General features: G+C 36.5%; 1 protein-coding gene across 1 annotated transcript; it reads right to left on the reverse strand.

Moving 5' to 3' along the window:
* Positions 1–248: 248 nt before the first annotated feature.
* Positions 249–26,755, reverse strand: BRCA1 (BRCA1 DNA repair associated). Its single transcript, XM_075171767.1, has 22 exons — positions 26,667–26,755; positions 24,500–24,553; positions 24,092–24,172; positions 23,510–23,598; positions 22,429–22,574; positions 21,637–21,742; positions 20,635–20,680; positions 20,020–20,162; positions 16,145–19,516; positions 15,387–15,472; positions 13,637–13,811; positions 11,192–11,324; positions 10,833–10,999; positions 9,471–9,796; positions 8,718–8,805; positions 7,126–7,203; positions 6,569–6,609; positions 5,143–5,226; positions 4,673–4,727; positions 3,410–3,483; positions 2,819–2,879; positions 249–528 (listed from the first exon to the last, which is right to left on the reverse strand). The coding sequence occupies exons 1-22, from the start codon at positions 26,744–26,746 to the stop codon at positions 425–427; spliced, it is 5,589 nt and encodes a 1,862-aa protein (XP_075027868.1). The 5' UTR covers positions 26,747–26,755; the 3' UTR covers positions 249–424.
* Between the last annotated feature and the right edge of the window lie 42 nt (positions 26,756–26,797).

Raw genomic sequence — 26,797 nt, forward strand, 5'->3', positions numbered from 1 at the left:
AGTACGTTTTAATTCAAGCCTTGAGCCCCATATTACTCTTGTAAATGACTGTCTCCAAAATGTCTTCAAGTATATAAACAGGAACTGGCTGCAATGGTAAATAACACATTACCACTTCTCTGAGGAGGCCGTATTCTAAGTTTTCTAACTTTCAAAATTCGTTTTACATTAATTTTAAAGGACTACTTTGGAATTAGAAATGTTAATCTTTAAAGAACAGTGGGTAATTCCATCTTTTTATGGCAATGTTGTTTAAATAACTTTATTGTTAATAAAAATGTAGTCATTTTACTCTGAACAAGAACACTACATGCACATAATCTCTGCATAAGTGACTTCGAAATTCTCAGTCCTTAAAATAGTTACCAAAGTATCAGCACTGATGAGAATTTCTGAGCAATGGAAAAAGAACTGCAGATCACCCTTAGGACACAAGGTAAGCATCGAACTCCTGGCACTCATAGCAAGCAACACTGTCCAATACCCACTCCCGAGTCACCATGGCAACATTGTTCTTTTGCTGGGTTGCTGTAAGACAAAGACACAAACGATAAAACTATTATCAATGAGTCAAAGCAAGCTTAAGGTGAGCTTACTGATGTCTTTCAGATTAAGCTATTTGCTTTATCTTCGACATTTTAAAGGCCTTGATAAAAAACAAGAGTCTAAAAACAGTGATGCGGCACTACTACTCCTTTTAACAATGCAGGTAATATTGCTGCTCCAAAAAGAATAGCTGTTTGGCAAATGGTCAGGCAGGAAGTTTTGAACACCACAGAATAAACGCTAAAAAGCAAAGAGTGCAGTCCTTGACACCTTTTAATTTAGGACCTCTGTGACAGACCCGTTCCTGTCTGGTCAGGCATACTGAGTATGTGACAAGCAATGAGTCTCACTAAGAGAGAAGCAACAGAAAATTACTGAAGTGCTCCTAGACAGTTCTTCACTGTTTCAGGATCTTTTTCTTTATTTTCTCATTTTCTCAGTGCCATGGAAACAGCTGTTGTTTTTACATCATCCTCCTGCTCCATTTTTTTGTTGAACTCCACTGTAGCCTAACTAGCTCCCATTCATCCCATAACTCCCACTATCTCATTTAAAAGTAAGTTAGTCTGGAACACTTGCACTTTCAAAGTCTCATGGTTTCTCTGGAGCATTTTGGGGAAAAAAGAAGGGGAAAAAAGAAGGGGAAAAAAGAAGGGGAAAAAAGAAGGGGAAAAAAGAAGGGGAAAAAAGAAGGGGAAAAAAGAAGGGGAAAAAAGAAGGGGAAAAAAGAAGGGGAAAAAAGAAGGGGAAAAAAGAAGGGGAAAAAAGAAGGGGAAAAAAGAAGGGGAAAAAAGAAGGGGAAAAAAGAAGGGGAAAAAAGAAGGGGAAAAAAGAAGGGGAAAAAAGAAGGGGAAAAAAGAAGGGGAAAAAAGAAGGGGAAAAAAGAAGGGGAAAAAAGAAGGGGAAAAAAGAAGGGGAAAAAAGAAGGGGAAAAAAGAAGGGGAAAAAAGAAGGGGAAAAAAGAAGGGGAAAAAAGAAGGGGAAAAAAGAAGGGGAAAAAAGAAGGGGAAAAAAGAAGGGGAAAAAAGAAGGGGAAAAAAGAAGGGGAAAAAAGAAGGGGAAAAAAGAAGGGGAAAAAAGAAGGGGAAAAAAGAAGGGGAAAAAAGAAGGGGAAAAAAGAAGGGGAAAAAAGAAGGGGAAAAAAGAAGGGGAAAAAAGAAGGGGAAAAAAGAAGGGGAAAAAAGAAGGGGAAAAAAGAAGGGGAAAAAAGAAGGGGAAAAAAGAAGGGGAAAAAAGAAGGGGAAAAAAGAAGGGGAAAAAAGAAGGGGAAAAAAGAAGGGGAAAAAAGAAGGGGAAAAAAGAAGGGGAAAAAAGAAGGGGAAAAAAGAAGGGGAAAAAAGAAGGGGAAAAAAGAAGGGGAAAAAAGAAGGGGAAAAAAGAAGGGGAAAAAAGAAGGGGAAAAAAGAAGGGGAAAAAAGAAGGGGAAAAAAGAAGGGGAAAAAAGAAGGGGAAAAAAGAAGGGGAAAAAAGAAGGGGAAAAAAGAAGGGGAAAAAAGAAGGGGAAAAAAGAAGGGGAAAAAAGAAGGGGAAAAAAGAAGGGGAAAAAAGAAGGGGAAAAAAGAAGGGGAAAAAAGAAGGGGAAAAAAGAAGGGGAAAAAAGAAGGGGAAAAAAGAAGGGGAAAAAAGAAGGGGAAAAAAGAAGGGGAAAAAAGAAGGGGAAAAAAGAAGGGGAAAAAAGAAGGGGAAAAAAGAAGGGGAAAAAAGAAGGGGAAAAAAGAAGGGGAAAAAAGAAGGGGAAAAAAGAAGGGGAAAAAAGAAGGGGAAAAAAGAAGGGGAAAAAAGAAGGGGAAAAAAGAAGGGGAAAAAAGAAGGGGAAAAAAGAAGGGGAAAAAAGAAGGGGAAAAAAGAAGGGGAAAAAAAAGAACAGCGAAGCTATATCAGCTCACACTTTGTAGGCTAGATATTCTTTCCAGACCAAGAGAATCTTGTCTCATCTGAGGTTTCTCCTAGATCTTACTAGTCCTCCAAGGGCATGCTTCCCCACCTTTCAGAAACTAGCTCCAATCAGAAAAGTTTCCGTAAAACTGACAATATTCAGGACAACTGAGCCAAGAATAGGATTTGCCTGCCAGACTACCTTTTAAGACTCTATTGCTGATTCTTGAGATAATATACCTCGTCCTTTCAGATTTTTCTTCCAAGACATACCTCCATCTGCAGATGCAGTAGGATTTTACTTTGATTCCTCTGATATTTAACTATTAAAAGGACTGAGGTGATAAAGACATTCAATGTGTACCATGAAACAGTCCATGACAGTGTGTTGTTTTACCTCTATAATCTGTGTTTTCCATCCACGCATCTGGCTGCACAACCACAACAGCAGTAGAATTCTAGGATTTCAAGATAAGAAAATAAAAATGCTACTGTTATCTGTCTGTCATGAAATCACTCTCACACCTATCTGCAGAGAGCAATAACTGGGCTAACTCTGCTTCAGTGCATCGCTTCAGAGAGGAATTTAAGAATTGGTAATAGAGAGAGAAAGACATTACTTCCTAAGATTTTTCTGTGATTTCTGTCCAGGAATGCTGTGACTAAGTTAAGGCACTAAAGGCTTTTTGCGCTGGGAAGTGAGGCTCAGTGCTGATTTCAAAAGAAATTAGCTATCTGGCCTGCACAGAGTACTCTGATCAGTTTTCCGCTACAGGTTAGCCTGTCTTCTAATACAGGGTGGCCAGAGCCTAGAACACAAGAACTGCTGCCATGCAGTTTGGCATCATTACTGTGCAGACAGCTCTAACATACCTGTATGCATCAGTCTTTGACAAGCCCATGAAGGCCGCGTGATCTTTCAACATGTTGTGTATTATGTAACTATAGACCATTCACTATGTTAAGTGTAACATTCATTAACACTTACTGTTTTGTATGTGAACAGATGAAGTTGCTTCACTACAGAGGCACCACAAAGCTCCACCATCCATTCTAGATGTTCTGAAGAAATCAGATAAAGTCTATTACTTCAATGTTTTATATCACGTTGAAACTGATACTATTCCCTAAGCCCTCATGTGTTTGTTCCAAGATAGAAACTATCATCATTTGAATGAAATGTAAGCCTTAGTAGAGAATAAGTCCTTTCACCTTCTAGCCTGCTGAGGAACATCAACATCACCCTCTAGTCAGGACTAAACAAAACAAAACAAACCCCTGAAAAAGCAAAACACCACATGCCCAAAACTTAAAGTCCCTAACAAGTTATTTCCTCTTATCATAAGAATATAAGACATGAAATTAAAATTAAAAATCAGAAGTTAGAACTGTGATCATCTCTCATTAACAAAAGTAACCAAAGTATTTAATTTCCACCAATTTGTTGAATTGATAGTGAAGAAGATAATAAATAAGTCTCTCAAGTATAAGAACCGTAATTGACGATCACTGCAGCAGGTGAAAGCACTGCATCCTCTGTAGTAATTATTGTAAATGTCAAGAGATGTGAGGATATTTCACCCAGCCAAAAATAAAATTATATTGGACAAATCAGAAAGTATCTGCTGAATAAGCCACAGAAATGGGAAGAGAGGTACAAATATTTTAAGTAGAAAAATTCTAGCTTAAATTTTCAAAACAGCTACAATACTTTATTCCATTTTAAACTAACAAAAAGAAGCTATCTTGCCCAGCTTTTTCTTTGTATACAGAATCTTGGCTTTGTTGTGTGTTTCACTTTTAACATCTGCTGCTAGAGAGAGATTACACTAGAAAAACAATACTTAGGAACTGTTTACTAAGACAGAAGAAAAAATGCTCAAATACAAGTGTTCAATAGCATCTAAAACAATCACCAGGCAGCATGATATTAATGCTTTTCCTTCCTTGCTAGAGAAACAGAGATAAACTAGATAAAAGTCCTGTTTTGAAGTACAGCAAAATTGCCAGAGCAGTCCTCTGAGGACATCCAAACAGAAGAGAACACCGTTTCCATTCTGTCTGGAGATAGAACTGGATAAAGTTTTTTACCTACACTATACCTCATGCAGGTATTTTGAAAGTTTCAGAGTAAAAGAGGTACAAAAGTATCCAAGAGGAGGTCAAATGTAAAACTCTGGTGAATGCACACAATCCCCCTCCAAATATTTTTTATGCTAAGAGTTCATTTAATTCCACTAAAATGACACACCTGTAGTCATATCAGTGAAAGGTCCATAGCAACAGATCTCAAAGTCTTTAAAGATCTGAAAAACAAGGAACATGTTAACAGAGTACATACGGTATCTTTAAAGGACAATACTTAATATGCTGGTTTCACTGCACTTCTAGGACTGGTTATCAAGCTATTGCTGTTTCCCAAGTATATCTGAAGCTCTTTGTAACCTACAAAACAAAAGAATATAATCAAAAACCCCCAACCCTGTGCTATTCTATCCTTATAAAAAGACAGCATTCACTCTAAGCATAGTGAGTCACTTGAGCACATCTGCACTGCTGCTGACAGGGCTCACCTTTCGTGTATAAAAATGCTTAATTTGTACAGCTCTGCATATACAGAACAGCAGAGGAATTGGAAGAGTTCTAGATACTCAGCTAGCACAGCCACATATCTGAAACAGTCACAGCAGGACAGGATTTTCCTCCCTGATGTGCTCATACCTTTTCAGTCAGAGACTGTCTAGCCCTCTTAGGACCTTGGTGGTTTCTGCCATTGATTACATCTCCTCTAACTTCAAAGTTCTCCTGGAACATAACATAAACAAGCAATCAGAAATTAGACTGAGAACACTTTCCTGGTCAGAGTTCTGGATCAGAACAGGAAGAAGTTGTCAGATTTCAGAACTGGAGACCTTACAATTAAGTGTGTGCAGAAAATGAATTAAAAGGCTTTTCAAGAAAAATGATGGAGAGTAGGAATGAAACCCCTGCAGCATCAGACAATTTTTAAAGAAACAAATTATAGTCAAACTGTATAGTAGTCCAGCAAATTGTGTAAAAGAAGGGGCACACTCCAAGACTGTAATTAACTTATCAGTAAAGTCTCATTTGATAGAAATTAGTTAGTACATTACCTCTAGATCTTCAACATCTATTTTATTTCAAGGCATTCACTTAGTATAAGGATTAATAACAAATACAGTGCTGCATTTGATAATTTCAGGCCTACATTTGAATCAAACTCCCATTTCTCCAATATTTTCTTGAAAGTTCTCCAAAACTTCCATGTAGTCTAACCTGCTACAAGAGTATGACGAGCAGCTGCATATTTTCAGTTTACTTGAAAAGAAATTTTGATTTTCATTATAATTGGAAGCTATTCTCCTTGCTTAAAGCAATGTGAGAGTGTATGACAATGTTAACAGCTGTCCCATATTCTAGCATTCCCAGTCAATTCTGTAGCAACTTCCCCCTTTCACCCCAAGCACATGAGGGCCTTTAATAACCCTTCCTAGGGCCTTTTTGGGACTAAGATTTTTCTTCTTCACCCTTGGCTTGACAGAAGGGCATAGGGATTTCATACCAGAAAGTGGGCAATTCTGTTCATTAGATATATGAAATCCATATTGTGTCACTAATATGACATTCTCTAAAAATCTGTACTAGAGAATGAAAATCCAAATACTATCCAGGAATACAAAAATCCACCTAAATCAGGATCGTATCAAATAAGCCATTTCTGCTACGAAAGATAGTAAATGCTGGAACGAGTTTTCAGTAGTTGGTTATTCTAAAGTTTAAAAACAAAACAAAATTGTATATAACTATGTTCCAACATTATTTCCTTAAGCAGATCTTTTCCTCAATGCTGTAATCCATCAATATCAGTAGGAACACTTATAAAAAAATATGCCTACAACCTGTTCCAAAAAATAATAGGGACCCATTATGTCTTCAATAGCAATGAATACATATAGCCGAAGTGTGGCTTTTGGTTCTAGCATATGCTGAAATTAGAATCCCAGTTTTCAGAGCCAAATTTCCATATATTAAATGTTTAGACAATATCTGAGGCTACTAATAGGTCTATCAATGTAACAGCATTGCTTGCACATTTGACATTTCACTCTTAAGATAAAAGACCTACCTCATCCAGTATCCTTCCTTCTTTAAAAGACTGAATTACCCCTAAATAAAAAGATCAGAACAGGACAAGTCATTTTATCCAGCAAAATTGTTCTTCCACTGCCAATAGTCTGACTTCATTGCTATATTAACTTGAAGGTATTTGTACTAAGGGAATCTGAATACTCTACGATGCCTGAAAGAACTTAAAGAATTTTTTTACCTTTTATAAAGAATACTAATTTCACACGAACTGATGCCATGCATCTCAAAGATTTAAATTAAGAGGGAGGAAAGGCTTTTATCAGGGTAGGGAGCAATCCAATGTGGTTATCTGAAAGCAGGAAAAGTATTCAGAAAATAAAGCAGCTTGATGTTGCTGTTTGTTTGGGTTTGTTGTGTTTTTTTTTTTAAATTTATTTTAAAGTATTTAGAAGAAACTCTGCAAAACATCAGATGCCAAGACATGAAGAGATCCCTTTTTTTTCTTTTTTCTTTTTTTTTTTACTGGAACAAGTGAAGAATACATTTGTGCTGAAAGGGCAGAGACCATTTAGCTCCAAAACAAGTTGTACTTACACTGATAACTAACTACCCATTTTTTTCCTGCAATACCCAGAAAGTACTTCAGTGTTCGTTCACACACCAGCTCTTTATCTGCAGAGAAAACAAGAATAAGATCTCTTTAGTTTTGCCATTAGGGGAAAAAACCAAACAGCTCAGGTTATTTGTACCTGAAAGCAAAAGTTGTTTTTTTTTTTGCTAAGTGCAGCGGCAAAATATCAAGAGCGTCTATAGAAAGGTTCCAAAATTCTAGTGTCCTGATTCTACTAAACTGAAGGAAATGAGCAGAAACTAATCATATGTACAACTGGACCCTTTTTTAGTTATTCAGTAAAGATAAGAGGCAAGAAAAAGCATGAATACTAGTCAAGACAGAGGATACTAACAGTAGGATTCAGTGCCTAATGCTGGCATAAACTTTCAGATGACTAGCCATTTAAGATCATCTTCTACTCTACCAGAACAGCCCCAACTTCAGAAGGCAGTTTATCCTATCTGTATTTGTATGAAGGCAGAACAATCTACCTCTTCAAAAACATATGGTCATGGTGTCTATGATACACTTCATGAAGAAAAAGGCAAAAATTGAGTCCATAGATTTGGAGTAACAGGACTTTCTGGCTCCTTTTCTATGATGGTTTTCAAAAGCAAGAAAGGCTGATGTGATAGATTGTATCTAAATATGAGCCAGCTAGAAGTGCTTCTATGAAGCAAAATGCAAGCACAGTATATAGCATACCAACACCCAGATTTGGCTCAAAAAATTTTGCTTTTTAAGAAAATGTTGGTTGAAAGCTAGTGGTAGGTTCAGTAGAGAGCTATGCCTAGACACAGCAGTATAGTAACAATGTTACTGAGGAACGTTATGCTTTCCTGAAGTCAATCTAATCAGAATACAATACATTTGTCAAATTGAAACTGTAGTATTGTACTGAAGTTTCTATGACGTTCCTTCAAGCTTTTAATAATGGGATTCTTGAGCTCTACCAAAGAGCAAAAACTAAAAACTAATTTAAATACCTTAATTCAGCACGCAAATAATAGTTACGATGAAATGGTAGTGCTGCTTTGTTCCTATGGAAGCATGCCTTCACTATCAACTACCATCAGTTATGCATACTGTTAAGTCCCACTTCCAGTCTTCTATTAAAGTTAAATTTCTTTCCAAAATTTAGAATGAAGCAGCATTTATAATCCCTGCAAGGAATTAGGAAACCAAAATAGCATCTTATTTCCAGAATGTTTGTATCTCATTTCTTTAGGAACTATCTTGCTTTCTTTTTGGTTGCTTCTGAACTACCTCATTTTAACATGCTGTAAACATCTGAAAATTGTGACCAGACACCTGGAGAAAAAAAAAAATTAAGTAACATTAACTTCAAACCATGCAAGGAAACAAAACGTACCCTGACTCTGATTCTGTGAAATAGAATAAGAAAGATTCCCAAGTTTAAAGGAAAAAATTATGATAGAGAAGAAAACAATTAACACCACCTCCTCAAACTTACTCAAATTTATTGCTGAACTGCCTGCTTGTTGGTTAGCCTAGAGTTAAAATTCTATATGGTGTGTAAATATAGGATTTGTTCACATAGCTCCCAACAAACCTGTTTTCATTATGACATGGGTTGTTCCTTCAGTAATGTGATTAGATAAAGTGCTCCGAGTTTTTCTTGCAAACTTCTGGACCACCAACTGAAAAGTAGTTAAGAAAGTTAATAGCTAGCAAAACAGATTAAAAAAACACAACAACTCCAGTTTACAGGAGTATAACCTATAAGATATTTACTTTAAAGTAATGGGTTTATTTGTGTTGGCACACAGAATGTACATTTCCTTAAAAGTCAATAATTTTGGCACCATTCAACAGGCTAAAGTAAAGAAGAGCTCTCAGTCAGTAGTTTATGAACCAAAAGCCATATCCTCCTGGAAATGGATTGTAGAAACAGGTTTATTAGCAATTCAGAATTGATTAATTACAGAAATCCTCACTACGGATCAGAATTTGGGTAAAGAAGCAGTACCTGAGAACATTAAGGGAACCAACCAACCAAACAGCCCCCTCCCCACCAAGACTTTCTAGAAATAAAGTCCTCTTGCTTTGGAATAATGTGTTTTTCCCCTAGACAGTAGGCAGTCATTAAAAAAGTTCAAACTTCACTAAGCTTAATAGTACTGTTTACAGGTAGCATTCTTCATATTTTTAGGAGTGAAAAAGTTTGACTTGAGTTGCTGTATTACTGATCTGCAATTCCTGTAAGATTAGTTTCCATTATACTTAGATCCCTCTATGTTGAGAGCTATAGTAGTAATCAGGAACGATTAACAAGTGATCTCTAAAACTTCCGAAATATACTTACATGTTCACTTTGATTCAGACCTGATGCCACAATTGACATTTCTTTCCTGTTAGTCACAAGTGGACTTGTAGCATTTTCTTTCCCAGCTGCATTGTGCAGAACAGATATAGGAAAACACATGCTTCTCTTCGATTTACATTCTTGAGCGCAGCTTTTATTAGCATCCTGAGCTACAACAGAACTATTTGTTGCTTCTGCAGCTTGAGGGTTACGACGCCTTACAGAGGAGGAAGAGCTATTTGGACTCCTGATCACTTTTCCAGGGAGATTTGATAAGACAGATGCACTGTTTAGCCTGGGCCCAGATTTCTGCTCATCTGCATTTTCTGAAGGAAAAGAGAAGTTACTCCTTGAAACAATTTCATCCTTATTGCAGTCATGGTGGAAAGCTGTTGCTCTACCTTTTAAGTTTAAATGCTGCAGTCATTTCCTCTCCTTATTTGTTTATTACTTCACCTTTGCCTCTATCATTACTTTTTTCTGATCTATATAGCTGAGACACTAGAATACCTGTGAAACTTTTAGTAGCATATCTATCAAAAGTACCAATTTACATGTGAGACAGATAATAACTCCCATTACTGTCAAAATGTTGTCCAACCCCATCCTGATGGGCAGCTATACAGCTGGGCTACTAAACAAAACCAACCAAACACGAAGAAACATCTTTTTAAATACCAGGAATATATAAATTAAAATCTTTGATTTACAAGAAAAAGTTGTATCTTGCTGATACGTAAAAACATGAAAAAGAGCAGTGTTGTGTTTTAACCCGGCAGGCAGCTAAACACCACACAGCTGTTCACTCACTCCCCCCTCTGTGGGATGGAGGAGAGAATTGGAAAAAATGTAAAACTCATGGATTGAGATAAAGACAATTTAATAGGACAGAAAAGGAAGGGAAAATAATAATAATGATAAAAGAATATATGTGATGCACACTGCAATTGCTCACCACCCGCTGACCGATGCCCAGCCAGTTCCTGAGCAGTGGCCGCACCCCGCCTCCTCCCCGGCCAACTCCCCACAGTTTTTTGTTCAGCATGACATCATATGGTATGGAATATCCCTTTGGCCAGTTTGGGTGAGCTGTCCTGGCTGTGTCCCCTCCCAGCTTCTGGTGCACCTCCAGCCTCCTCGCTGGCAGGGCAGCATAGGAAGCTGAAAAGTCCTTGACGTAGTATAAGCACCGCTCAGCAACAACTAAAACATCAATGTGTTATCAACATTATTCTGAGCTGAAATCCGAAACACAGTACTATACCACCTACTAGGAAGAAAATTAACTCTATCCCAGCCGAAACCAGGACAAGTAGGAAAAAAGCAGAAATCAAAATGTGTTGGATCCCTCTTAAATGTTACCTGCTTCAAGCTGACACTGACTATATTGTTGCACTGCTTCCTGCACAGGTTTTATCTTTTCAGATGGAGCTTTGTTCTTCAGAACACTGTCACACTGAAGGCCTTTCTCCAAATCTGTTCTCTTCAACAAACAGGATTTAGAAGATGGAAGCAACAATTCTGGAGACCTTGAGACAGGGAAATTGGTTTTAATACCTTTTTTACTCTTCTAAGTATCAGAACCATGTAGCAACAGCTAAGCTATTGTAATTGCTCAAAAGCTGAGAGGTATTTATTTCAAGATTTTTTTCTTTCTTTTTTTTAATACAAGATTAGAAATAAAAATAAAAAAAAAACCAGAACAAAACAAAAACATTTACCTTTCTTTTTCTAACTCTTTGATTTTACTGTTGAGAGAATCACTTGGCATAACATGGAAATCATTGGCTGAAAATCCCTTTGAACTGCTGCATTTATGATTTTCAAAATTTCCTTCTGAGGTTGACCCTACCCCTTTAAAAAAGAAAAATAATTCATAAAAAAGCAAAATAAAAGCAACTGTTCATAATTGTTTCTTCAGGTAAGAAGTCAAGCATTCTCTAAAATCTCAATCCAGATACACTTTAGAGAGGCAAGTGTCCCAAAACAGAAATTTGCACAAAATACTAAGCCATTTGAAGCACGGCTAACAACTACATTTTATTTCACATATTAAATCATCTACAAAACTAAGATATCAGCTATGTATTAGGTGGAAAAAGTAAAACATGAAATAGGCCGAAGGCAAATTTACACTATTTAGCACAGTTTGTTTATGAATCCCTTTAACACATTACCATATCTCTGTTCACAAGCAGTAGAGAGACATTTATTCGATAGCTAAAGATGCCTGTAATTTTTATCAAACTATCAATAACTAATCTAGTTTAAGTTTTTACAACTCAGAAATCCATATTCTAGCATAACAATGTAAACATGCATTGTATTAATGAAACTATTTTAAGTAGTTTTCCCATCTGAAGGAAACTAACCATTGATTTGCTGACTTAATCTTCAAGCAGACTATTTATAGTTATCTTACGAATTTGGCCTACTGGGCTTAGAAATGACACATTTCAAAAGTCTTCTCTATGAAATAATATTCTCAAACTGTAGTAAGGTTGAATGCCATACAATTCAATGAGCTTTGTTAACTGAGCATGGATTGTAACCAGTCTCTTAGTGTTAAATATACTGTTAATGTTTTAACAGCTCAAGACGCCCAGAAGATGAGAGAGAAGGCTGAAAACACAGTGCAGCTATTAAATCAGTAACGCAAAATCATAAGAGGATTACAGCAAATTTCTTCCACAATAAATGGCCCTACTTTTCTGTCAGGAATCCAAGTATCAAAGCAGCAGCCACAGTAGGAAGGATGCTGTTACCTCAGATTTTTTAATGAATTGAGCAAACCACTGTGTACCTTGCAAAGGCTCAGCCTCTTTGCTTCTTCTGTCTTAGCTCCCTCTTCTCCATGAAGGAGCTTCTTAATGCAGACTACACTGACAACAAGAACTAACTTACTAACACACAAGCAGAAGACCATTGGTATAGCTGCACCATATTGGCTGACAATTCCACATTTTTCGTATTTTTTTTAAGATAGAGGTTAATCTACAGGTCTCATACCTCACACTGTACGACACCATCATTCAGAAGATCAAAAGAAATCTACAGATTGTTTTGTGATATTTGACTAGCACCCACAGCAGTGATGAAAGCCTTTGAATTTAGATAGAAAAGACTCCACAGTGAAAACCATACACAGTAAAGGCATGATAAGACACTAAATAACTTTGAATTCCAGGACATTAAGTTATTCTAGCTGCCCTCAGAAAACAGAGGTAACTGACTGAAGTAAGATCACAGAATTAGAAATAAATTTTTAGCAGCAAGTAGGATAATAAAACACTGGTGCAAGTTATCTAAGAGTTCAATAAGCATTACATCTTTGGAAATCTTGAAATCAGCATTGAGTGCCTTTCTAGAACACTGAGAAGTTCAACAATGAACATCTGGACTTACTGTAGGTTTTGTTCAAAGAATGCTCTATGCTCTGATAGTAATCTCAGTATCTGTCTTGCCTTAACAAAGAAAAACCTTAAATAAAGCCCTCTCATTATTACTTACATAGCTGGCAGCAACTCACTTTATCCTCAATATACAATAAGCCTTTGGCGATTACTAAAGTATTCTTCACCATTTATTTACTGCCTTGTGCACTTTCCAGCTAGGAACTCTGTTCATGTCCTGTTCAGGGGATTTACACACCACTATAAGGTATTCTCCTCCTCTTTGCCCATCAGCAGCCTGACCTGTACTGTATTACTTTTGGCAACCAATACATACCTAATCTAATTTCTGTCTTGTTCCTTGATATGCTAAAGGACAATTTCTACCACAGTAATAGAGGCCAAATCCTTCTAGGTGTTCAGCCACTCTCCCAGTCCCTAACCCATTCCAGTGAGAGAAAACAAGAGTACAACTAGAACTGACAGAACAGTAACACGGATTAGTACTGCCAAGCCACAAGGCCTACTCACACCATTTATACAATTACACCATGTAATCTCACACAGATCTGTAACAGGAGTTTTTTTTAGACTAAGTGTAGTACCTGAGTTATAAATAAAACATGTATGTCTCACTGAACAGCTGAATTTAGGTAAAATTCTGCTAACGCATCAATTTTAAATTAACACATTTGTGTTAGAGGGAAAAAAGAATTAGTAATAGTCACACAACTGTTTGTAAGAAACCTGGGAAAGGTTTTCATTGCTATTTACCTCTTTCTTGTCTCATTGGTTCCGTTCCAAGTGTTCCTTCACTACTGGAATGTGGCTGTTCCCTATGGATAGGTATAAATTCACAGTCCTGACTTCCATGCTGCTTTAACACTGCTTCAAGTACAGCCATTTCTTGCTGAAGTTTTTTTAGATTATTTTGCATAGCATTCTTCTGCTGCAAAAGATACACAATTGTGCCAACATTAGCAAACTCAGTTTTAAACAGTAAGATTAATTTTTTAACGCTTGAAAATTAGAAACAGCAAAATTATTTTGAATTCGTTTTTACCCTGTGTTCAAAAGGTGACTGTGGTGCTTTTGCTGTAACAAATAATGCACACATGCTATATCAAAAGCAAAAAAAACCCAACCAAACCAACTGCACAGTCATTTTGCTGTTCAAATTATTTCGGTTTAGATGGCTCACCAGAGTTTAATCAGTCAGGAAAAAAAAGAACATCTGCACAGATTTCTTTAAAACTAATTTTGCCCCAACTGCATTAGTTTGCATTAGCCACTTAATTTAAAATTTAATCATGAACATCAAGTATTGAGCCTCTTCACTTTCCACCATTACTGAAAGCCCCGAAGACTGTTTAAAAGGAATAAAATATTTCATCCTACTCTTCCTTACTTTCTCTCTCAAAAATTACAATACCCTCTATTAAAAACATGCCATGTACACCTCCTCATAAGAAGAGTTCAGGGCTTCAAAGGATCCTAAAACCTTCACCATACAGGATAAAGCAGTTTTCACAGCACTGAATACTGCATTTGTAGCTCTAGCACTGGCACCATGTGGAACTTCCTTGTTACTGAATCAATAAAAAAACCCCCAACCAAACAGAAAACCCCCACCACACAACAAACCAAGAAAGTCCCCAGCAATTCATACTGCCACTATTCCAGTCAACCCAGGCATATCCTAGAATCTCTATCAATGAAGCTACATCAGGGAGCAATGTCCTGCCAGCTGACCACATTTTACACTGATGCAGTAAACAGAAGAACCACCCATAAAGCACAAAATGAAATTCAATCTTCTTTGACATACATTAAAACCCGTAGGGCCATTAACAGCATTAATGAGAAAGATTTGGCGTAAGACCTACCTTGAAGTTACAGAGGACAAAAAAAAAAACAACAAAACCAAAACAACACCCAAAAATGAAAACACACAACAAAAAAACCCCAACTGAAAAACCAATCACCCAATACATTAAGTCAGGCCATTAAGCAGTAATCAGGAAATTAGTAGTAGAGAAAACATACTGTGCTAGACACACCTTTCATTGGACACTGTCTGTTGGGTCTTGTATCTATAATATTCTAATATGGAATGATATAATTTAATCTTTACCCTTAGAAGGCAAGTCTCCATGCTTCTAAATATCATAATGTAGCAAATCCAATCCTTATCACCAATCATTATAAATTCCTACCAATGAAGCTTTTAAATACAGGAAGCTGAGGCTTCCAGCATTGGTCAAGTGTGGAGATTCATTAACTAGCATCTCCCACAACTAAGCACTGTAATCAATACCACATAACAGGGTACGGCCATTAGAATGTAATGTTACCATGGAAGGCAAAGTTGGGCAAATAATGGCATAGAAGCAGTTCTACAATTCTTCATAGTGACACAAAGAATTATGATGAAAGCAGTTTCCCCACTACACTGACTTCACAGGATTTGCTTAAATCCTAGAATGCAAACTACTTTTAGAATTCAGTGCATAAACTCACTTACCTGTGTAGTAAGGATCTCACTCTGAGAGAACAGTCCACATGAATCTTCTACATTACTTGTTTCACTGTCATATCCAGATGCTTCACCTTGAGGAAGGTGGAAGAAAATCTGAGTTAGTTAAAGAAAAAAAAAACACCCAAATCAAACATTATCCATGACCTCTTACCACACAGACCTTTCAGCCAGCTGTTAACTATAACGATAAAGTGACACGTTTTGAAAACACTTAAGTTAGAAGCACAGATCTACTTTAAGTGAACATTTTGAAGAATATCGTGTCACACGGCAAAGTAAATAGAACTCAAAGTGTTTCAACAGTGATGACAGAGTCCTACATATTTATGAAAGCCATAAAAAGGTCAAAATAAGCACTACAGAATTCTACAGCCAGTTTCAACAAATATTTCATCTGTGAAACAGCTTAGGTAGGCTTTATGAAATTTTGCTGACAGATGCAAGTATCACATTGCAGTAAGAAAGCTAGCATTTCACTCAAAAATTAATTCCCATCAGACAGACTCAGTCCGGCCTCTAGCGCCCTGTCTATTCATTTTTGCTCTGAACAAAGAATAGTGGGAGAACTTAATTTTCAGGAAATAAACCACTGGGGGTTTTTTGTTTGATTGTTTAGGACTGATACATTCCTTTAAAAGAGCAAGCACCACATAAATACAGAACAAAGTTCCCATGCAAACACCAAAAACCTAGGTGCAATGACATTACAAACACAGCTGCAGAGATAAAAATTTTGTTTGTACCTAGGTTTGCTCCCATGTTTGGGTCTTCTTGGCATTCATCTTTGAAGTTAGTTTTGCTTCTCTTCAGCCCTCCATTACAACTTTGAAAAGTTTCTTTATTCTCATTCACATTGCTCACTTGTCGGGATGTATGAACTTGTACTAAAGGTTTCTTCAGCTCTTGTGCTCCATCAACTGATTCTTCAGACATGTTGGACTGGGAAGAAAATAAGTTGACGGAGCATTCTGACTCCTGGCTTGGTGAAACACATCCATTACTTAGGGCAGCTTCAGGCATTTTCTGCATATTATTGTCATCATGACTTCCATTGTGCGGTGATGTGATGGGACTTACTGAAGACTCTACCTGTTTATTGATCTGCAAAGGTGTGCTTACTGATTTGCCAGATATTAATGTCTGAAAACATGGTAAATCTTCATCCTCGTTAGATTCTTCATCTGAAGATTGCAGTTTCTGTGCTCTTCTTCGAGACCTTTGAATACCTTGAGATCTTGGCTTAGAACTAACATTTCTATTGTATAGTTCTTTTACCAGGGCATTGTCACTTCTTTTTACAAACACAGCAGATCTCTCTTTCCTAGCAGTTTCAGAAAAGCTGGTGTTCCTTTCAATATCATCATCAGAGCACAGTAAGCCATCAGGGGTTTCAGACAAACCTGTAAAATCACTATTCCCTTTAAGGGGTTCTTCTAGAGCCTCTGTAACTAAACACTCAGGCACCCCTGTGCTAGCAGTTTGTGTTCCTTGTTCTTCATTCCCCTTTACTTGTTTTCTTTCTCTTTTGCTACTTTTTTTTCCAGTGACTTCACAGCTGAATTCAGCAGGCCTTTGCTGACAGGTTGCAGGACAAATCATCGATCTGGACTGAAAATGTAGTATTGGTCCTTTGCTATTAACATCTTTGGCCTTTCCTACTTGATTGCTTTCTGAACTGAAGCATATTTCATCGACTGTGTTTAAATTGGTTCTTTTGAAAATGTGCTCTTCTGTATTACTCTGATCACTTTGGCTTCTATTACTTTTGATTGAATTCTGTCTCAACTCGCTTTCTATCCCTATGTCAGTTGACACTGTCATTTCATTTGCCTGCTCTCCTTTTTGCAATCTGTTTTTGTCTTCAGTCCTAGCCGTACCCATTCTCATCGGTGTCAGATTCCCTTGATTTGCAACCTGTGAAACATCTTCTTGATGTTCCCCTGCGTGCATACATTCAGTGCTGCCAACAAAACAAGTCACAGGACTAACAGAAGCAGACTTATAGGTCTTAAGCTCCTCTTTCTCACAAACCTTACTCAAGCTTTCAGCAGTTGTTTTCCCTTCTTGCAAGTTTTCTGTTTTTAAATATTTGCTATGCTTATTTTCTACCTGATCAGCACATGATATCTTTAAAGTTTCAGAACCAGCATCTTCTATCGCACATGCCTTCATGGATGTAGGATAAAGGCTAAATGATAGGCGTTTTGAATGCCTGAATAGATTTCGCAGATACTGTGTGTCTAACTCACTATCTTCAGCTTTCCTGGTCAATTCCGAAACATTTTTAGCCATTGGAAACTTCTCAGTTCTGAAGTCCCCTGGAACATTTTGTGTATCATGTCCACTATCCTGGGGAAAAGTAGTACATGATTCAGTCTTCTCTTCAGTCGGGTGGGAAGCAATTTGCACAACAGTCATTGAAGGAGACTGTAGGAGGAAAGGGCTACCTAGTATTTCACTTTCTTGAGAACCTGCATCAGGTGCAAAGGAACTACAATTTGCATGCTGACATGAAGATGTAGGATTGAAAAGACTTTTTCCAGTTTCTGCAGTGTCAGATAAATTCTTTAGACTAATCTGTATTTCCTTTGCTTCCAGATCACCACCCTTCAGATTAGTAAGTGGCTCATAACTCAACATACCCTGGGGCTCACACAGGTTTTTGCATTCAGAAGTGTGAACTAACACCTTCCCTTGGTCTCCAAAGACAGACCCTTCATGATCACTGTCATACTTTCTTGCTCCCTTAATTACTGCTCCTTTTCCCGTTTCTTTTGTCATTTCTTCAGAAAGTAATTGAAGCCTTCTGCTGCGCCTGACTTGTCTTTGCTCAGAATCAACTCTCCTTGGTTCTTCACTGCTTGGATAGCTATCAATCTGTGGCTCAGCTGGATCAGGGGAAACAGAGTTTCTATCCACTACTAACTGTAGAGCACACATGGTTCTAGTAGAACGCCTGCATCTTTTTGCTGCAGAACTTCTTTTTTTAGTGCTTTTCTGATCACAGTTATTCAGTTCTAGCTCCCCATCACAGTGCTTGCCAGTCACCTTTTCAATAGCTTTTTTCCATATGGATCCTCCTCCTTCCTCAAGTTCTTCTAGTGTATTATCCTCGCTGTTCTCAGAGAGGCGGCTCTCATTAACAGCAGAACTTTCATCATATCTTTTCTTTTCAGCATCTCCAAGGCACCAGTTAACACTTTGAGGGCAACCATCTGCTTCTTCTGTATCTTTTTTTTTGATGAAATCCTCAGGTTGCAGGACATGGGCAGTCTTTCTTTTTCGTTTTAGTCTGTCTTTGCTGGAATTATTCAAGCGCTTATCAGCAACCACATCTTCCTTTTTTGTAGTAGCTAAAATCTCTCTCAAGATAATAGGGGGATTTGACTTCTTCTCTCTCTTGTATGTTTTCCCAAATATTTTGTCTTTGATGCTATCTGCTGTTTGTTTTGACCATCTCTTGTTTCCTTTAACCACTGCAATTTCCATGGAATCTACCATAGGGTCAGTCTTTTCTGAAATACAGGAATCTTTATCTGATAAACATCTATCTCCTTCACCTGAAACATCAGTTGCTCCAGCAGAATCATCCTGGGAAGAATTGGAAGACAGAATCTCGTTGCTTTTTGAAAACCATTCATTGACTTTCTGAATGCTTCGCTTCAGTCTCTTCCTAGAGACTTGATTCAGGGTAGCATGGTGAAGTGTCTCTGGCTGAAGTAGTTTCTCCAGAGGAAGTTCTTTTTCATGCAAAGAATCATTCTCAGGATCATACATTTCCACAGCTTCCACACTTTGTACAACAATATCTATTTCCTTGCTTTTATCCAAACTGTTCTCTGAGCTATCTTTTAAGTTAAACTCTTTGCTTTTACTATTGCACTGAGTTTGCTCTGCATCCATTTCTTCTGCGTTCTTAAAGAAAGATGTGACCCTGTTCCTTAAGGGACTGGCATTACCTATTCTATCACACTGCTCTGAGAATAGGTCTACAGCAAGAACATTTAAAAGAGAACTCTGATATTCAGTCACATTCACTTGGCCAGGTTTGGCATATTCAGTGATGCTCCGAGTGCTTTTCTTGCTCAAGCCTTCCTTCGAGAAATCACTTTCACCTGAAGATTTATAGGTATTATAAATTATTAAGCCCTATTTTACATGCACAAGAACAATGACAAGCTTAATGCTTACTTTGTTTTAAAAGAACTGTTCTTATTTCCCCCCAAATCAGAATATTACACTGCACAAATCTCCCTCTAGAGAAAGGGAGAAAGATCAAATTACATATGACATATGTTCATCCAACTTCTTACATGAATTACCAGACAGTGCTCTCAACTTGTATTATAGGAATAATATGGCTATGTAGAGTAGAGTAAGTTTTGCACTTTTATCAAGTTACTGTTTTCCCTTTTGTTCCTGTGCACAGAATATCTGTAATTTAAGCATCTAGTCTATGGGTATAGTCTTGTATTATACTGTCACTAGCTGTAGGCATCAACAAAACCACAACATACATAACTGCAAGTATATATATTTAATCATGTGAAATCAAAATGTTAACTTGTGGTCTTTCTTTCAAGCTTCATCATTTTTGTCACCAAAATAAAAAACACACCTACGACATTTGGTAGAACTATTTCTTCAGCACCCAGCTTGTCAGGCTGCGTATTGCAAGAATATTCATTCTCCTTCTCAACACTCTTAAGTTCTTCTAGCTTGTCTTGAGATGAAATCCGAAGCGCTTCTTTGTCTTCTAGCCTGTTGGGAAGGGAAATCTACTTTCATTACAGAGAAAACCACAATAGGCATAATAGAAGATGATACTTAATTTTCCCTTTTTGCTCTCTGAAATAGTGTTTGGAGAGGTCAGGCTTCATGACTGGCACTCACCACAACTGGATCCCTTCAGAGTTTCAGGCCATTTCTTTAAAAGATCCCCTCCCACATTCCTGAATTTAACATTTACTTTCTAAAGCATAGTACGTGCTTTTCTCTTGAAGATCTAATGTCTATGTAAGCAACAAAACATTTAGAAAAGAGCTTTAAAGAATATTATATGACAAACTGATGGGAGTCAGCTACCCATTCTACCCTGATGGTCTCGAAGTTGAAAATCACTTGTCAGCTTAAAGAATTCTATCAGTCCTATGCTAAGAAATTAAAACATAGGAATGAGAATACTGAACTACTGTCTTTAAGAAAAATGAATTCCTTAATCACCTTTACTTACCCAGTATTGCTTGCCTGTTTAAAAAGCTCTTCAGATGAATCTGAGCCTAAAAACAAATCAGTTGTTACTCTGGTTGAAATGACACAGAGAAAGATGACTTGCCAGATTCAGTGTTTATTATCACAGAAGCATGCATGCTTAGTTCTTTCTAGAGGTAGATGATTTCAACATTTATCAGATGAAATCACGTTCAATTATGCAGTATTTTACCTAATTATAATGATTTCTATGTATTAATATCTACATGGCTCCAGCATAAAATTCTGTTTAAATACAGTGACTGGTAACAGAGAGCTACTAAGAGTTAATTAGATAAGACTTAGTTTCTCATTTCTAAATTTGTACATGAAAGAGCTGCTAGTATTTAGAATTTTGAAACGGAAGTCAAAGCAATATATTCGAGTATCTGTCTCAGATTCTTTGATTGATCTTGGCAAAGCAATAAGGAAAAAAGAGGCAATGAACACTGTCTGTTAAAAAGAGCAATTCTTTCCTTGAAGCAACGGGGAGAAAATAAACTATGCACACCATCTATCTTGCTTCTCGCAGCAGTCAGCACCAGATAAAAAGGAAGTTCTGAAAAGTTAGGATAGACAGAAATGAAATATTCTTTTCTCAGTTAGATTTCATTCTTATCTCTGGTTATTAACTAGAGCCTCAAGCACTGGTGACAAGGCTTAATATTCTTTAGAAAACAGTAGTTATCATTAGTTATAACAACTATAACTTTTTTCACATCTGTAAGCTGTTTCTCTTGTTTGGATCTTGTACACTGAGCCTTAAAGGTTTACTACAGCAGCGTTATTTCCTACAATATAATAAATTATGTAAAAAACCCTTTGATTTACCAACTTCGAATTGTCCATCATTTGTCCATTTGTTCTCATTTTGGGTGTTAAAGAGAAATTAAGTGTTTATAAAGACTTTGAACTTCATCACCTTTCATTACTTTGCAAGCATTATACATAAGCTCAACTAGTGTGGATCTATAACAGATCTTACCAAACTCTATATAAATCCCTTTTTCAGATTCACATTTCTGGGTTTTGTTTCTTAGGGGACACCTTTTGACCCTGGTATCTGTAAGCTGTGCATCCACATTAGCTTCCTGTTGAAAGAAGAATAGAAAGGAATAGTTATAACAGTATGCTATTTTCAAAAAATATGTAGTAATTATTTGAACTACAGCAGGGGGGCTGATACATATGAACTAAGTATTTAAATTGGCAGCCTCTATACAAAAATCCAATCCGTGTAATTTATCATACTGATATCAGAAATGGAATGTATTAATAGAAACAATTATCATGCATTTAACAGCTCAAATCATTAACAGTTTTATCTTACTTAACATTCTATTCAGCATTTAGCAGATGAGACAAGAAACAACATACCATGAACAAACTCATACACACAGCCATCACCCCAAGTTGGGTAATGTCTTAAGACATATTCATGGTCTTACCACTAAAAAAGTAAAAAGCCTATCAATAGTTAGACAGCCTCATTAAACAAGCAGTATGAAAAAGCTTTCAACCCTAGTTTAAGTAGAAGAATACATTATGACAATATTATCTTTAAGTTCAGGTCATTTTATGCAAACAACTTTTTAAAGTAAGTTAGGAAGACAAAAATATTTAGATATGTCCTTGTCTGGAATAATATTCAAGTCAAGCAGTAATCTGAAAGCAAACCAAAATCTCCTATTCCATTCATTTATGTATATGCATGTATACACATTCCAAATAAAACACCAAACAATCCACAAAAATAAATTAAGGAAAAAAAAAATACCAAGGTGCAGTTTTCTTGTCCATTTTCTTTAGCACTTTTTTCCCTGTTTCTGAAACCCTTACTCTGGATGACAGAACTTTCTTTACACAGGAGCTCAGCAGCAGTAGCTTCTGTGGACGTTTTAGGAAAGTGATGACTGTTTAAAACTGAAAAATGTCAATAGGAAAAAAAAGCAACAATATTTTCTTACACTGAGCATGACAACAGGTATCCTATATTAATAAAATAGCCTGGCGTAGACCCTATGCAACTAGCACACATGCAGCTAAAATACAATTATTAAAGAAAGAAATCTAATTGAATTATTAGTCTGATTGTTCTTTACGAGTACTTTTCAAGTATCAAGTAAAATCTTGATCTTGCCAACTAATTTTCCCAACCAATTTTGCTTGCATGAATAATCTAGCAAGAACAGGATCTAATGCTAGTGATTTTAGAATGACTGAACAAGTTGAAAAGAATTTGAAAAGAATTTGAAAAGAAAGTCTAGTTTTTACAGCACAATATACTAAGAAAAAAAAAAACAAACCAAAACCCGCAAACCACCACCCATGCCCAACAACAATATCTTGTTTCCCAAAATATAAACAAGCATGTGTCTGATTTGCCAATACCTTTCACAGGGCACTGAGTACTACAAAGGATAAATTTGTATTCCAAAAGGATATATCTGAATGAGACAAATTAACATACATTGGTACAGCATTTGCTAATTTAGGCTCTAAGACTGTCTAAGAAGTTAAAGCTGCAGGTTGGGCATAATCAAGAGCAGGACTTTGCCACACAGTTATAAATTAAAGATTATTTTATACACATTCAGCCATATTTCAGGAACTGGAAATAAGATTGGTTGGAGTCATCAAATGCACAGTAAAAACCCTTAAGACTATTCAAGAGGTTACTGTAGGAAAACCTTGGAATCTTAATGGAACTTATGCTTCTACATCCAAGAGAAAACTTTTGATAATTCTTCCCATATTGAGTACTGCACAGTAAATGAGATACCCTGCAAATAATTATGCTACAAATGTCGAAATCTTATTTAAAAAAAAAGTGGGGGGTATACATTCACATCACTTACACTTTACTCCAGCGTCAAGCTCAAACGCATGGATAATTTCCAACAATCCTTCAATTAGTTGCTTAAATCTGGAATTTTCTTTCAGACTTCTGAAATAACATGACCACAGGAGTTGTTTTAAGACAAATATAGTTCTCCTAGAATTTAGGCTGAACAAAAAAAGGAATAAAACTGCAAAGTGGAAGATGACACAATGAGAAATTGTTGCCAAGGAATAACACCACAATTTCCCCAAACAAGCATTACTATGGGAATTAAAACTATCACAAAGTGAAAATTTCGTATTTTTCCTCACGTAGTTTTAGCACAGAGAAACTAGATGTAATAATTGAACAATAATACAGTCCATACTTGATAGCGCAAACATTTGCTAAGAACCGTGTCTTCATCTGCAGTCACTTGAAAAAAGTTTATATTGAGGTAAGGCACTAAAGAGTTACTCCTTTAGAAACTGTCAGTTTACCTAATACCACCTTTTCTTGTTTATTTCAGTCTTCTGCTAAGACATTTTTAAGACAATTATTAACTTTTCCTTAGACTTCAAACTTCTCATCCTCAAGCCCACTTGCAAAGGTGCATTACCTCTTGGTAACTTCAGTCTTGCACAGAGGACACTGTATCACACCTTTTTTCTTTTTCCTGAGGAGTTTGAACATGCAGAACCTAAGAAAAAAGAATAATCACGATGGTAACAAAAGAGATTTTATTTTCTTTAAAACTGAGCCTAGGCATGCACCACTAAGTAGAAATCCTACATTATCAAGTTGAATGCCTGTATTCTTGTTCTGGTGTTACAATGAATTATCAATCCCCTTTGACACATCTGTGAAACTGCAGTTATTTCTTATTCAGAACTGAATTTTCCCCTAAAATAGCTACACATTAAGTTATCAAAACACAGTATACATCATTAGCACTAAAGAAAAGAAGTATACATGGAGAATAAGAACAGATTGACTAAGCACTGCAATTACAAGTTTTCAAACCTACCTGCAGAATATGTGATCACATTTTGTTGAAACTGGCTCTTCTACCACATCCAAGCTACACAAAGAAAAATGAAGGAAAACAACAACACAGAAGTTACATATAAAAAAGGAGCAACAAAATAAGATTCAGAAATACAGTCACTTTTCTGAACTTGGAAAAAAAAAAATCTTGGTGGGGAAGAGAAGTAGGACACATTCAACAATTTTTCATTTGAGAACCAGGTACAGTAACAAATATTGTCATTATGTGATATATACATATCTACTAGCTCTTCACAATCTTTGTCTGCCTCTGGCAAAAAGACAGCATTTTCTGGAAATGCCAGTTCAGCAGGGCAGGAAACTTGGTATTAGAACGCTAATGCCTTCTTTTTCAACACTGACCTCCCATGAGAAGAGTAAAGGACAGTATAGTTCTGTTGGGTTCAGGAGCGCACTGGACTCTTACTATCTTGGTATAAACCAAATGCACAGATGTGTCAACACAAATAAATATTTAAGTTACTCTTTTTTTCCCCTAGTTTTCTATTCTAAACCCATTCCTGTCTAGCACAGTGTGAAAATTAACATTTAACTCAATACTAAGGCTTTCAGAAAAGCTCTAATCAATTCACTTGTTCAACTCACCTTAAAATATAATCTACCTTGAACACATACTAAAAACAAACAAACAAAAAATTATTTTAAAAAATACTGCTCTAATTTAGACATACACTGTGTTACAAACCCTAGTTACATAAGAAAGGTTTCATGAGTTTCATAGACTGTGTACATAAGAAGCCTCTCTGTGATTGTGTTCTGTCTACAACCTAGTAGTATGTGAAAAAGTTTACCTAATGATTCCAATTAAACCACCACAACAATATAACTTGGACAAAACCAGCCAAAACAAATAAAACACTATTATTGCAGAACAGTCTAACTTGTGCCTATAGCAAAATATACACAAAGAGCCAAAAGCAGCCTCACCATTATTTTTGCATGCATTACTCATTCCCCAATCTCATTCATTCATATTTTGGTATGTTTTAATATTTTAATTTGCCATAATAGAAAAGAAAGATTATACCTTTATGCTTTAATGTCACATATGGAAATAAAGTGAGACAGGCCCAACCTCGCCATATTCACAGCCTTCTGCCCAGTTAATAATTACCAACAAAACTGCTAGGTGCATTAAAATCCTGGTTTTGAACTGCCATTCACAACGTGTCTTGCTATTTAAGCTAAACAGTACACACTTTCATGGTCTTTAGTGCACAAATACAAAAAAAGTAGACATTGAAAATCCCCAGTCCATGTCGAAGTCAGCTTCCTCCCGTCAATCAGCAGTATCAGACTGTGTAAAATCACTTTCTGAGATATTTATTCCACATGCAATAAAGAACAGCAGATGTAGGAAATAGTTTCTACTCTAGCTCTTGTAACGTTGTTTGTTAAGTCAATGACTAACCAAGCCAACCATCCAATGGCGATACCTCAGCAAAAAGCATGCTGCCTCTTCAGGCTTGGATGCAAGTTTTTTCTGCATAGCACTACAGACATTCCATGCTTTCTGCTCTGTGCGTTTGTAATAGATGTTATTACCAACACAGAAACTATTTTGGTTTTCCAATGGCAGTAAAGTAAAATCTTTCCAAATGGATTTAAAATGTAAGGATTCAAAAACATTTGCCACCATAGACAAAATAAACTTCAGCAGTTTGGTTCAATAGAAGCAAGAGTCTTTCAAAAGCTTATCAGACATTCTAGGTATCTCGACTTTCACTAGAATCTATGCTATTTCAACATTTGTTTGCATTAAAGAACTACAGACCTCGCTTACCTTTTAGAGACAAAGGACAAAGATCCAGGCTGCTTTACAAACAATACTCTAATCCAATCAGTTACATTTTTTTCCTAACTGGATAGAGGACTGACATATTTAGGTTGTAATAGAAAAGCAAAATTTACTAGAACATAAGAGCAAAATACAAGTTCTGTCTTGCACTTTCTCACTTGAGCCTTACAAAACATCAATATACTTAGCCTTAAAATACAATTCTTTTTGCTTTCTGATAACCCATAGAACTGAAAAAGCATTTGAAAAGAAAGGAAAAGGAGAGAGAGAAAAACAAAAGATTCATTAACTATACTAATATAGAGTTCACATAATTCTCCTGGCATACCATATTGGGCACTCCAAATTCTTCTGCATAGCTGAAAGCACATTATGTACATCTCCAACAGCAATCACTGAGAAGTCCATCCTTCACATCCAAAAATACTCTACAGAAAAAAAAAAGTCATAGGCTTTGTT

Source organism: Calonectris borealis, chromosome 22, assembly GCF_964195595.1.
Source record: "Calonectris borealis chromosome 22, bCalBor7.hap1.2, whole genome shotgun sequence".
Classification (NCBI taxonomy): domain Eukaryota; kingdom Metazoa; phylum Chordata; class Aves; order Procellariiformes; family Procellariidae; genus Calonectris; species Calonectris borealis.

Excerpts from the sequence above, each read along its gene's own strand:
- BRCA1 (XM_075171767.1), bottom strand. The coding sequence starts at position 26,746 with ATGGACTTCTCAGTGATTGCTGTTGGAGATGTACATAATGTGCTTTCA. Across the intron at positions 9,797-10,832 it reads TCAGTGTCAGCTTGAAGCAG|AAAATGCAGATGAGCAGAAA; the intron begins GTAACATTTAAG and ends CTTTTCCTTCAG. Across the intron at positions 8,806-9,470 it reads GTCTGAATCAAAGTGAACAT|TTGGTGGTCCAGAAGTTTGC; the intron begins GTAAGTATATTT and ends ACTACTTTTCAG.